Here is a 13,962-nt window from a genome sequence, read left to right on the forward strand (position 1 = left end):
TTGGCGTATGACTCCATTGTAAGGTGGCGCTCCTCTCTTGAGGTGAGAGTTCATACAGCTCAAAGGTTCACAAAATGCAATGGAATAAAACAACCAGGACATTTACTGCACAAGAACGCTTCCATCCAAATAGTTAAACAGGCCCAGATTAACACAAAGTGGTGCCCTAGGTGACGTCACTTGAAGTGCCCCCCTCGTCAACTTGATGACCATATTCGTGTTTAATGTATATATTCTCTGTTTCACTTAAATTATCATGATGCACTACCACTACATGATACACTACCCTTTTCTTTTCTTTACCTCTCTTCTCTTCTGACAGGGATTTTCAGTCAGGAAAGATCGACAAAATGTGGTGGCATCACAAATGATTGCACAGGCTTCCAGTTATGTGGGGGCAATGGAGACTGAGCTCTCATAAGGAGTCTTGAGACCCCATGAACACTGCTGGCCTGTATGTAAGTCATGCCTTTCCCTCTCCGACTCATTGCTTGAGAAAGATCCTGGATCGAAATGTTGCACAAATAAAATAAAATAAACTTTGATTGGATCCTCGCAGTGTGTGGACTTCCCTCTGTTTTATAGTTACTCTTTGGCCCAGCAACTGTAAGCTTTTCTCTTGGATGTGCGCACGTTGTTTTTTCCTAAAAAAGCAAAGGTCCACATTTCAGGATATTTAATACTAAATGGGCTGCTTTTAACGATGACAATATCAGTGACATTCTTAGGGTTAAGTCCTGTTTGTATGTTTCATAGGTTTGTCTATGATAATTCCTTATTTTGAAGATGTGGTTGTAGTTGTTATGTTTGGCTCGCACCACCACTCTCACGCGGCAGAAATGCTTCTATCTGTAGTTGTGGGTGTTCACACCATCAGAACCTCTCACGCAGCAGAAGTGCTTCTATCTGTAGTTGTGGGTGTCGGCTTGTCGCGGCCGAAAATGACCACAGATGTCACAAAAAAGTAACTGTTTAAAGCGATGAGCAGTTTGAGCTTCAGTTTGTTCGCTTTCTTTCTTAGCTAACTCATACTGTATGTAGCCCACTAAATTACATCTTCAGAATAATCTTCCCTTTGTTTCAAAATGTATATTGCTTAGCCTAATCTAAAATTAATAACAATAAACGACCAACTTTCGGGAGTTGGGAAACGACACACTAACAATATTTCATTAACAGAGTTAATTTCCTAACAGTCTTCTTTCCCTTACAGTCTAATTTGTCGACCCACGCTACTTTTCCTACAGCATGCCTGTGGAAAGAGTGAGGTCAGGTGTGTGTTGGGAGGCAGAGAGAAGTGAGGACCGGCCCTCCATAATCTGTATTATGTGTGTCTACGCCCCAGATTAGACTAGGCCTAGATAGAGCGGCCCACCGGGAAGACTCCCGGTAGTCCCAATGACCAGTCCACCCCTGAATATATTGCAATGCGTAGGCTATTCAAAATAATGGTTGTTATAAGCCTCACAAACCATGCATCCAGTTAAGAGAAAACCTTTCCACAAGCATCAACTCCAGCACTTTGTTCTTCACTTGTTTGAAAAGATCTCTCACCCTCACAGTTAATAACAGTCAGGGTTAAGAAAAGCCTGACTGTGGCGAACACGTACTATGTTAACTATGTACTATGTTAGTAACAGGGTGAGAGATATTTAAGTTGTGTTCAAAGATCTCTCAACCAACAGGCAAGTTATTAAAGACATGACTGCGGCGAACACATTTGGGGAAGTAGTTTTCAGCATATCTTCAGTTCGGAGGAATTAGTTTTCTCTTCCGACACAAAATGCGTGAACTGCACCTTTACCAATCATGATTATATTGTCTTTATGCATTTTCTTCAATCACAGGTTCATTTTGGCAGCGTAAGCATTCGCCCCGGGGCGGCTGTGGCTCAGGAGGTAGAGCAGGTCGTCCACTAATCGGAAGGTTGGTGGTTCGATCCCCGGCTCCTCCAGTCCGCATGTCTAAGTGTCCTTGGGCAAGACACTGAACCCCAAATTGCTCCCGATGGCTGTGCCAGCACCCTGCGTGGCAGCTGGCCCCCCTCGGTGTGTGAATGGGTGAATGTAGGCACATTGTAAAGCGCTTTGGATAAAAGCGCTATATAAATGCAGTCCACTTACCATTTATGCACCAGAGAGTAGGGCTAATAAAGAAAATATGACACAGCTTATAAAGGTATAATTGTGGTTTGAATGTGTGGTCCTCCTCCACCAAACAAGACAAATTGGCTTGTGCCCCCGGGCACTTACCCGATGAGATATATGGATAATCCGGCCCAGACCATAAACACATCATATTTGCACATTGATCCATTAAGTTTGACGTAGGCTCTACTTTTACCTCACTTTAGTTAACCTTACTTAACCTCTCTGTTTATTTGTTTTTATGGGGTGTATTTTCCCCTCTTTTATGAGCCACGTGTCAAAGACAATCTCCTGTCATGTTTTATGATAGACAATAAGATTTCAGAATCTGAATCTGGAAAAAGACAGGTCAAACAAAAAGAAAATACACAATATATTTAAGAGTAGAATAAAATGTGTGGAAAATAAACAATACATATCAGATTAAATTAAATTAGACACAAACAAGGAACACTATAGGCTAAACGGTTGTATTTTAATTTTCCATTTAAAAGTGTCCACATTTTCTGTAATGTATAACGAATAACAGAATAGTTGGGGGGGAGCTTGAAAATGTGTGTGAAAGTATAAAGTAGTCTGACCAATTCAGCACTGTTTAGCATTTCAAGGAATAGTCCACCCAAAAATGAAAATTCTGTTGTCATCATCTACTCACCCTCATACCAATTGAAACACAGGTGAAGTTTGACTTCAGTGCAGTACAACTGAAGTCAATGGTGACTGGTTTTCTCTCGACTTAGCTGGCAACCTCCCTGGGTGTTATATGGAAAAACCTCGCCACGTGTTTCAACTGGCATAATGTTGAGCGGATGATGTCAGAATCATTTTTGGGTGAACTGTTCCTTTAACCTGTCATCATTTACAAGGTTTGACCCATTTGAGTTGATTCTTTCTTTCCGTGTGTGGTGGTTGTTATGTTGAAATATTCCAGGCTCACCTGCATGGTGACAGTTGGAGGTTAACCGTAGCCTACTTTTTGAACGGGGTGGCTCTACTCTCCCTATGGGGCCCTATGCTGAGTTTATGTATGAGTGAGTGACCATGATGCAGTAGGTGAAACTATATTTAGCGTCTCAGCTCTGTGCGCAGAAGTCAACGCAATTATTCTGTGAAGCCACCCAAGGGAAGGAAGGAGAGAAGAGGACATTCAATTATACCTCTCTGTTCTGATGAATACAGAGAGCGGGTGATCATGTCATGCTCCGGTTCTCTCTAACTCTGAAATCTAAAACGAATAAACCAGTCTGAGTTCATGGCAAAAAAAAATCAGGTAAATGCCAATCAAATGAACTCGACTGTATTATTTGTTATTCCCACTAGGATGTTTCAATATGAAGCCACAGACCATTTCGGCCATGTTTTGAGCCCCATCTAAAGCCTTTGTGTGAATTATTCTCTTTTTGGGGGTTGCCATGGAAACAGAGCAGCTGTTTGGAGAACAGCTAATCCTGTCCACATCACATTTCAGGATGAGGTACCATCAATATACATAATATAGAAAAAGTCACAGCGGGCTGTGGTGAAATAAGGAGAGCGTGGCATTTTTTGGTCTCAGTGTCTAAGACACTGAGATGTAACTTCAGTAGTCCCTGGGAGGAAATTGAGCTGTTGCTACAACAGAGAAGAGGATTATATTGAAGATAATACAAGAAGTAATGACAATAAAAGGACATAATGAGAATACTGGTACAACAGATAAATAAGTGAAGATAAACATCCCCAAAATGTTGTAGCTTTTGGTTAGAAGTGTAGCCTACTACATCATTCCCTGTTCTCATTAGTTAACTTGGTTATTGTTGATCAAAACGCTTTCACTAGTCACGTGTGGTCTGCAGATTGAATTTCAGGCCATAAAGACCAGACCTCCACATTCTCATATCTGATCAGCCCGTGACATCAGTCAAGTATGACGTCAATTATGATGTCAGTTGTCGCCAGTTCATCCTAGTTCCTAGTTCACCCTAGCGAGGGTTTTAGCTCACCTTCCTCCCTGGCCGAATCATAGCAGCAGCCGGCATCTCGGCTGTTTGTCTCCACTGAGTTGTCGTTTCGCCCCACCCACCTCCCCAGTCCGCCACCAACGAGTCTTGACTCCTGAAGAATTCCCCAGGGGGAAGGGGGGGTATTCTCTATCCTAGTTAATCAGATGCCCCCCTCTCACCACAAGAGGGGCGTCATCATGGAGTCGTATGCCAAAGTAGTTGCCATGCCATGCCACTTGCTGAATAAAGCTGCTTGTTAAATCTTACCAACTGGTCTCTCATGATTGAAATGCAGTTCAGGGGCTGCTTTAGCCTACTACTTTTTTCAGTATTTTTATAGTCACTATCTTTACGTATTGTACTTTAGGGGGGACAACATTCTCTTTTCTAAAAAAAAGAAACTCAAACTCAGCAACATTTACTCACATTCTAAATGAGCTAATGTTACTTTTTACTTTGAAGTAGATTTGTACACCAGTACCTTTACTTTAATATGAGCAAAGGAACAGTACTTCTATTTGCATAGAACAGTGATTCTCAACGTGGGGTCCAGGGACAACCAGCGGTCCTTGAGGGGGTTCTAGGGGGTCCCCAGCAAATTGACTAATTGTGAAACTTCAGAATTATTTCATTTACAAGAAGTGAACACAATTCAACGTAGAAGAATGACTTTTCCGACCATTGTTTCACTCTCTACAGATAATCATGGAATTCTGGACAAAATCATATCTAACAATAAAAAATCTTCTCAGATTTGGGTTCCATACACAAAACCTCATCGGATGGGCGACTGTTGCTCTAATGTGGAATAAATTAGGGGTTGACGATATCAAAAATAAGTTGAGAATCACTGGCGTAGGACATTGTAGTACTCCCTCCACCACTGAGTACATGGGAACAGAGTGTGGTGCTCTGTGAAGGTTCAGGTCAGTTCAGGCCAGGGCCAGCTTCCCCTGGGGTTGTTAGAGTTTCAGCAGGGGGAGAGACTATCCCTACCATCGTGGCCTGCATACCCAGAATACCTTGCAGCCCGAAGATCGTATAGGGCTCGTCTCTCCCTTTCAGCAGGGGCTCTGGGAGGCATGTGTGACGTCACAGCGCCGGCAGGCAGCAATGTGCCAGATGCCTCTCTCTGGATCACACACACTCGGATGACACCGACTCTCTCAGCAATGCCTCTTCAGGGCATTGCATTTCAGATGGAAAATACCTAGACCAAAATAATAATAATAATATAGGCTAATATACATCAGAATGAACTAGTCGGAGGGCAAAATCCATACCTGCAGCCATTTGCTAGGTAGTAAATTGTGCACCGAGTTCATACAAGACGTGTGCAGTTCAACATTAACGAAGCTTGTGTATCGCTGTCAGTCACCCACTCTCTATAGGTGCTCAGCAAACTGTTGCTATGGAGAGGAAGCGACAACACTGGAGGGGTTGAATGCTTGTAGCTATGTATAGTACGAAAGCTTCAGCCCGTTATTCTAGGTGCATTCATCTGCACTGCACCCAAAATTGAGGGGGTGATGAAAGTAAGGAACTTGCAAAAGAGGATGAAGGCTGTCTCAATGATGATGGGGACTATGGCTGCAACATGGTTTCACAGAAGTTCCTGGTGGCAGTCACGAAAATCTAATCTAGATGTTTGTGTACATGGACACAATTTTGACATTTCTTTGTCAAATGAACACGACCTAAAAACGTGTCTCCACCACAAATTTGAAAATATCAAATGAGCACGACCTAAAAAATGTTAACAACTTGTGTTATGTTGTATTTAGGCACCTAAAGCAACTTGGTTAAGCTTAGGGATATGGTTTGGGTTAGGCTTAAAAAACAAAAAGTGAAATGTAACTTATGGTTGAAATGTAGGGTAGACTTGCTAGACATGGCTCTCCAGTGTGAAAGATAAGGGTTTGACATGAGGGTTTTGTTCCCCCACCCTACCCTGGCCTATTCGAATGTCAAACAACGTATAGTGCATGTGACTTTCAACTGAAATACATGAGTTTGAAAGTCGTCCGTGTCCATGTACATCATTCAATACATCAAACAATGTGATTGCCAACACAAACTGTTGTGAGACTGGGTTGGATATAGTGTGCAGGAAGCTTCTTCAGTTATCCGTTAGAGTAATGTCAGTGCTAGTTTCTGTTGTGGTTATGAGTAGGCGACGCTGTTGGAAACTACTCCGATTATTCATGTTAGTGTCTAACCACGTTTCTTGTGGCTTTGCCGCGCTGAACGACACCACCAGGAAGAAATGCATTGTGGGATGTTTTTTCATTTCCTCTACCCGCAATTTTCAGGGTCACAGCATGGACCACATGCACAGCATGCATGGAGTTTGCTTTTTAGACAAATATAAATAGTGAAATTGATGCCTATCAACTTCACTATTTCTTTCCAAAGCCTTTGAAAATCTCAAAAAAGAATGTTTGCGGCCCATATATGACTGTAAACAGTACGGAGGCCAAATAATGCATTCTTAGGGAACTTTTTTATTTTAATGATAAAAGGAGCTGTCCATTAGCACCACAGAAACTAAAAGTGAGGGGCTGTCTGCAATAGGCTAATTAACAAATAATTGATTGATTACAAATTAATCTACGGTACCATTCAACAATGGAGAAAATTGTAATGTTTTGCAAATGATTAGGCGGCCCACTTGCAATACCTTCACGGCGCAGCCACGGAATGGCTGGTCTAGGAGAATGCTGAAACGGTGTTTTGCTGTGAAACTCCAGCTACTGCTGCTATACTACTAGTGAAGGTCTCAATGTCACAACTCTTTTAGATAGAGAACTTGTCGTTAAATAATGACACAGAGAAATGGTTATTTCATAAAAACAAAAAATTTATTTTTCAGAAATTCAGTTACAAAAAAAAGATAAAGTGTAATACAACAAAACTGTTCAAATAATTGAATCCACACACAGAACATTGCTGTTCTGCTGTATTGACAGCATCGTTATTTTCAGAATAGCAAGTTATTGTAAAGTCTTCTGCGTTATATAACTTGCTTTACTTCCCTGTGTGGAATTTGCCACTTCATGACACTTAGACATTTTTGGCATTGACACTTAACCAGCCCATGCCCAAAGAGGATTCACGCATAAGGCACACGCAAATGTACCATTACTCATCTGAACACCACCGTAGAACCACAGAGCTCCTAAAGGTCCAGCAGTCATTACTAAATAGTCCTACCTTTGATGATTGCTGTTGATGCCAATGAGAGTGGCTGCCCTATGGAAAACATGATGTTTTATCAGAGTAACACAGCTTCGCTTGTGGCAACGCTTTTGCAAATCGCAGGAGTGGAGGGGTGCAAAAATCTAGAGGAAGATACTCACCCAATCACTGAAAGGAATAGACGGTAGCTGCTATTATTTGTCACAATATCACATCTGGACAGCATCTCTTTAGGATCCAGCTGTTGCTCAACACATTCAGTCGCTGCTGTCCATGGGAAGCCAATCTTATGAGATCATTAAGCACACGTGACATGGGCCGTTCCCCCGTGATCTCACGTTTACAGTAACAGAAATGACGTGTCTGGTCTCCTTGTCTCAAGCAACACTGAAATCAGCTCCACTATTTCATTTGATCGGGTGTCCGACTGAACGGACTGAGGTAATGGTCTCTGTCTCTCTCTCTCTCTCTCAATCACTCATCACTCTCTCTCTCTCTCTCTGTAATACACGCACAGTTGCACACACAGATATAACCTCAAGTAGTTCTACAAAAGGGCTGCTTTGCAAGGGTACGTGTTGAAATGGTAGGGTTTACAAAGGAGAGCCAGTTTCACCACGGTGCAGTACAGCCTCCCTATGAGTCCGGAGGTCCTCTGTTTGACCCGTGGGTGTGTTGCTGCCTTCCAGAGGTCGTGGATGTCCTCCACATGACCGTGTGAGGTCATCATCTGGTCATAGATACACAGGTGGTAGGGCGCCTTGCCTTCCCCTGAGAAATACACGTGCTCCTGCGGGGACACGCCCATGGCGTTGGCACAGATGCCCATGAAGACGTCGTCTATGTAGATGGAGGCATTCAGCGTCAGAGTGGCCTGGTAGATCTTCTCCGCCACGTCCCTGGAGACCACGTACCCCGCCCCGGCCGTGTAGTCGGGGTAAGACGGCCACTGGTACATCTCGACCGGCACGTAGTACTTGCTGGCCCTCTTGCGGACGGGCGGCGCCCCTCTGTGCACGCGACCGATCCAAAAGTCGGTGACGCCTCTCCTGCTCACGTCCTGCAGGTAGCTCACCAGATTGGGCATGTGGACGAAGACGTCGTCGTCGGCGGTCATGAGGAAGCGGGCGTGGGCGCAGCGGGCGTGCGCCCAGCGGAACTGCAGGATGAGCTTCAGGGTCAGGTTGTGGAATGAGTCCACGAAGTCCTGCTGGACCAAGTCGCGGTGCAGACGGTCCTCGCGGACGAGCTCCTGCTGCAGGCCCGCTCCGCTCCTCTTGCTCCAGGAGGGCTCGTCCCTCTTGGTCCGAGGCGCTCCTAAGACGAACACCACCTTGACGGTCACTCCCAGGGTGCCGCGGATGTAGGTCTCATTACCTGATGTGAACAATTGAACCATTAGGCGTTTAATCATTCACTTAAATACATACGCACAATATATACTTTTATACTTCCATGAGCACATCTCACTTTTTCAACTCTGTACACTATTGATCTCACATGTCCAAACACAGGAATCCTAATCTATCACTAACTATCCGGATGTCCTGCCATGTCTCATCACACATGTCATATCTGTACTTACTCTGTGCTTCCTGTACTGTACAATGCCTCTCTATCAGCGCTAACCTATCTAATGATGTCAGTTGTCTTTATGTCATAGCGCCACATAAGACTGTATCAATCTCTTCAAATAACTGTATCCATGCACCCTTGATGCTTGTTACACCTCTTCCTCTCATCACACCTTAAATCATATTCAATATATTCAAGTAAGCCGAACATCTGACTCAAATAACTTTTACTTTAATTATTTGACATCGTTACCCCAGGTGGATCTGATGGCTTTCCGCCTCTCAGTGTTCTCCGGGGAGGTTTTGACAAAGAGCAGGAGCAGGACGTCCTGGCCGGCACACTTCTGCGGGTGGTCCAACAGGTAACGGAAGTTGCTGAAGCTCCAGGCCTCCTCGCGCGGGATGGTGAAGCTCTTGTTGATGAAGGTGAAGCGGTTGACCAGGTAGCGGTAGGAGTAGGACTTGACATGGCTGACTACATTGTGGTCCAGCTGCTCCCAGCAAACCATCACCACCGACGACAGCACCAGGCACGTGGTCATCAGCTGCACAAATTGGCACTTGCGGATGCGGCGGAAATTCACAAACATCCTGGAAATCTTCTCGCCCGGCCTCTCTGCCAGCGGTGGGTCTCTGTCAGGTCCTGGGGCCGGCGCTGGAGACGGAGAAGTGACGGCGGAGGTTGAAAATGTTGTTCCAGGGGCTCAGAGCTGGGTCTTCCATCCTAGGTTTCCCCACATGCAGCGGAAGGCACGGGCGCCGTTGGGGTTCACAGGTCCTGCTGGGAGGCAGAGTCGCTCAAACGTTGACCGTCACGGCACTGCACGGCATCGCTGTAGCAGGAGAGTCGACGGTCAGCCACGGCACTGTGGTCCCATCGCTCTGAAATGGGACAAGGCACATGTTTACTGTGGTGATGGGATGTGTAATAAAGCCTAGGACAGTAGGCACACAGGGAAGGTGCGGAGAGAGAGAGAGGGGATGACACGCGGCAAGGGACCACAGGTCGGATTCGAACCCGGGTCGGCCGCAGCCTACTTCTGTCTGTAGGAGGATATGAGGAAAGGAGGAAATGAGGAAAACAATGCAGTACTTCCTTCTATTAAAGTAAACGTTTGTGGTTAGACTGTAGTTGCTCTTCCTTTTTGTTTTGCCACCTCTTTTAGAGTGTAGGCCTCACTCCCCGTCAGTACCTTGTAATTTCCTGGAACTTATGGTGTAACTTCCTTGAATCAGTACTTAACGGTTCTTATTGGTACATACAGTAAATGTACGTACAGTGGAAGGGAAAAAAAGACGAGTAACAATTGGGCGTTTAGAGTGTAACTTCCCGACAGGTGGGCTGTTTTATAAAGTGTTACCGTAATGGCCATAATATAGATTACAGTCCCTGTAACTCAATGACTCAATTAAAGGAACACTCCACCATTTTTAACCTTATGTCCATAATATTGGTCCTACCTAGCACATGCTATGAGGCGGCACTGTGTATGTCTACTTGATCTGTGTCTCAGAGAAGAGGGGTGGGAAGTCCCAAAATTCACCTGCCGATGACATATGGAGATAAGGTAAAAAAAAAGAAAAAGGCAACATGTTCCTTAAAGGATGTCATCAAATAAAACCAATACATGCATTTGAATTCAGTAATAAAATGTGACCACATTAAAATGACTGCACTATATTAACAGACACTAAATAGCAGGGATGTAAATTGAGGGTTCTGGCTGCACCTGATCTCACTGACTACACCCACTTGTTCCACAGTGTTGTTGCTATGCCAGAGCGGTAACACGAGCTGAAAAGTCAAACGTTAGCTATTGAATGCAAAAGCCAACACAGCAAATGTGGCGATTTAGGGCCGTCCATAATGGAGGGGTTTAAGGAGCGGACCCACTGAAATCGCTGAGAGCCATGGAAAACGTTTGGGACACAATGGGGAGCGTCAGAATAGCTCCGGAGCACAAAGCGGGATGAGAATAGCCTGCTTCCGCCCGGGCCCGGCCTCAAACCAAGGGGGGATCATGATGGGCCCCGGGCCTGGGACTCCCAGCGCACTCCCAGAGCTTTTTAAACATCACTTGATGGCCCGCGCCTAATGGGGTCACCATGGCTTAGAATGGCTCTCTTTGCTCTGCGCCTGATAATGAGAGCAGAAGCACTACCTAACCCCTGGTTCACATCGACCTTCCATCCCCTACACACGACTCAACACCTTGTTATACAATAGGTAGTTTGTTCCACACCGGGCTGACTACCGTACTATGCCGTTTGTCTGTCATAAAAATCAATAAAATCGTGGCTTGTCTGAGGTTGTTTTATAAGCTTCTACAGCAGGTAAGGCCTTTTTACAGTGCAACAAGGGTGATAAAGAAAGATGAGCTACCCTATATAGGACAGCATCTGAGGGGAAAGATTGAAATGGCGTGCCACGCCTAATTTGAGGAAGCATTTGTGTTGTGGGGTGGGGCAACTGACAATGGATCTACACTCACCCGTGATCTAATCTCATGTGGTTACACTTACACATCACATAAACGATCCCACCCCAACGGTCAGAACACAGCAGCTAATCACATTTTTTCATGATTAGTTCATCAAGCTGTGGGACACTTGAATAGCATTGAAATCAATGTGTATTATAGTGGGCTAGTGGGAAGAAGAAATGATAACTCCCTTAAAAACTGGGAAATGTGTGAGATACCATGATAACAAATACACCTTCTTTTTTTACATTTGAATGATACATTTTTGAAAAGCTTTATGTTGGTCTATATTTAGACACGTAACAACTGTTTGAGAGACTGACTATTTCCTTGATATGGTTATGTATGTGGTAAATAGAAATAGCTGCCTTTCTATCGTGAGAACATGACATAAATGTACGCTACACATCTGTATGTGGACTATACTGAGTCTGTAACTTAAGCCTTGAGCACGGACGGTAAGCCTTGAGCACGGACGGTAAGCTGGGTTTTGTGCGTGCAGTGCGTGCTGTATATCTTCATATCAATCAACTCAAGCTGATCTCATGAAGGGCCCACATATCACTGAATCATTCGTTTGCTTGACTTGAAAATCAAGACGAGAGATAATAGATTGTAAAGTGAACCGTGTCACAGAGGCCCTGTGGACTTTAAGCCTGCGAGAGGTACATCATCTGACAGGTGCACCATCAACTGCCAACAATGTGACAGTCCTAATTTAACACTGCCTTGTGTTCGGCACGGGGTTGTGTGTGTGTGTGTGTGTGTGTGTGTGTGTGTGAGCTGAACATACGAGTCTCTCCTCATGTAGATCGGGCATTTTGAAAAACCTATCATATGATCCTGTGTGAAAATTCTCATGGTCTAGCTCTCGAATTTGCTGACAGCCAAAGATTTTGCATAGATTATTGACAGAAGAGTGACTGCCTGCCTTGTCTAACAAAAACAGGTTCTGCTATTTTGTACTCGTGACTCACTCCAACAGTCAGTAAGTACCATACTGTACCTTGGATCTGTCAGGAAAAAAGAACAGCCTTTAGAGTATTGAGCCTCACTCTTCTGTCTGAGCTGGATCTAAAACAAGCCTTGTGAAAGTGAAGCGGCCCACTAGCATATTTCCAAAGTCACCACTCACATAAATAGATTTGGAACAGGGAGGGAGGGAAAAGCACGCACCATCACTCGACTGAGTACCACTACTCACCGGCAAAAGGAAATATCTGTCTGTTGTGTGTATCCAAGACAGAGGCAGCAGCCGCCTCCCTTCCAGTCCAGATAGCCCACTTCTTCTGTACAGATCCTCTCCTCAGCTTGAAGCTCAGATCCTCTCCTCAACTTGAAGCTCCTCTCCTCAGCTTGAAGCTCCCCGCTTACTTTCCCCTGTGATGGCCAGAGGAGACACACTGATCAGAAGCAGGCATCAGTTGTCAGTGAAGCCCTGTGTGTGGAGAAAGAGTGTGCGTGCATGTGCATGTGTGTATGTGTGTGTGTGTGTGTGTGTGTGTGTGTGTGTGTGTGTGTGTGTGTGTGTGTGTGTGGGCGTGCCGGTCTGTCTCGATGTGTAGTATGTGAGTATCTCTTGGTTTGAGCCGTGTGTGGAGTGTAAGTTGCTGGTCGATTGGTATTGGTTGCCTTGGTTCTTGTCCCCCCCCCCCCTCTCTCTCTCTCTCCCCTCTCTCTCTCTCTCTGTGGGGGTGGCCAGTCGGTGTAGGTGTTAGTGGAGATGAGAGGAAGAGCATTCTGCTTGCACAAAGTAACATTGTAAGGCTGAATCAGAGAGGCACGTACAGTATTTGACTCACTCATTTAAAAATGAACGTACAGTGTGGCCAATTGTTTTTCAAAAGAGGAAGGGGATTTTGGTGAGCAACATCCAGGTGGCTGTTTCCAATGAAATTGCTTTTGACTGTTTTTTTCCTCTCCACCGTGAAGATCATACCTGACAGTGACAATTAGATTTTTCATCTAATTGTTCTCAGTCTGATATTGGTCAGTCTGGATATTATATTTACCACGGAAAGTTAATTTATTTAGCTGGGCTCATCATGTTGGACAATGTAACAACATATATTTTGTTAATTGCACTAATTTAAAATTTAACCATTTAAAAGTTTACATTTTAAATTTAACCTTTAAATTTAAAGGTAAAATAAAAAATAAAATAAAAGTGATCAGAATCACTTTTATTGCCACAATATGCAAGATTACATATGAGGAATTTGTCTTAGTTTGTAAACCAGTCTGCAGAATAGTCTAATAACATCTTATCCTAGCCAGGTACTGTAGCCTAACTGCTTTTGCAATATTATTTTCACTTTCTTTTTAAAGGAACAGCTCACCCTAAAATCCAAAATACATATATTCCCTCTCACCTGTAGTGCTATTTATCCATCTATATCATTTTGTGTTAGTTGCCTGAGTTTTGAAGATATCGGCCGCAGAGTTTCTGCCTTCTCTCCAATACAATGGAATTGGATGGCACTCGGCTTGTGGTGCTCAAAGTGCCAAAGAAATACATTTGATAAACTCAACAGCAATGTCTCTTTCCAGATATCATGACCCCGTTACTCCAGATAAT

General features: G+C 44.3%; 1 protein-coding gene across 1 annotated transcript; it reads right to left on the reverse strand.

The window, feature by feature from the left end:
- Positions 1 to 6,974: 6,974 nt before the first annotated feature.
- LOC310797300 (lactosylceramide 1,3-N-acetyl-beta-D-glucosaminyltransferase A-like) lies at positions 6,975 to 12,957 on the reverse strand. The gene is made up of 3 exons (XM_083659667.1): positions 12,589 to 12,957; positions 9,155 to 9,783; positions 6,975 to 8,704 (listed from the first exon to the last, which is right to left on the reverse strand). The coding sequence occupies exons 2-3, from the start codon at positions 9,489 to 9,491 to the stop codon at positions 7,875 to 7,877; spliced, it is 1,167 nt and encodes a 388-aa protein (XP_083515793.1). The 5' UTR covers positions 9,492 to 9,783; positions 12,589 to 12,957; the 3' UTR covers positions 6,975 to 7,874.
- Positions 12,958 to 13,962: the final 1,005 nt, after the last annotated feature.

Source organism: Poromitra crassiceps, assembly GCF_964638095.1.
Source record: "Poromitra crassiceps genome assembly, chromosome: 23".
In the NCBI taxonomy this organism is placed as follows: domain Eukaryota; kingdom Metazoa; phylum Chordata; class Actinopteri; order Beryciformes; family Melamphaidae; genus Poromitra; species Poromitra crassiceps.

Bases quoted from the DNA above. Each gene is read 5' to 3' on its own strand.
- LOC310797300 (XM_083659667.1), bottom strand. From the start codon at position 9,491: ATGTTTGTGAATTTCCGCCGCATCCGCAAGTGCCAATTTGTGCAGCTG. The intron at 8,705-9,154 runs GTAACGATGTCA...TGTTCACATCAG, and splicing joins AGCCATCAGATCCACCTGGG to GTAATGAGACCTACATCCGC.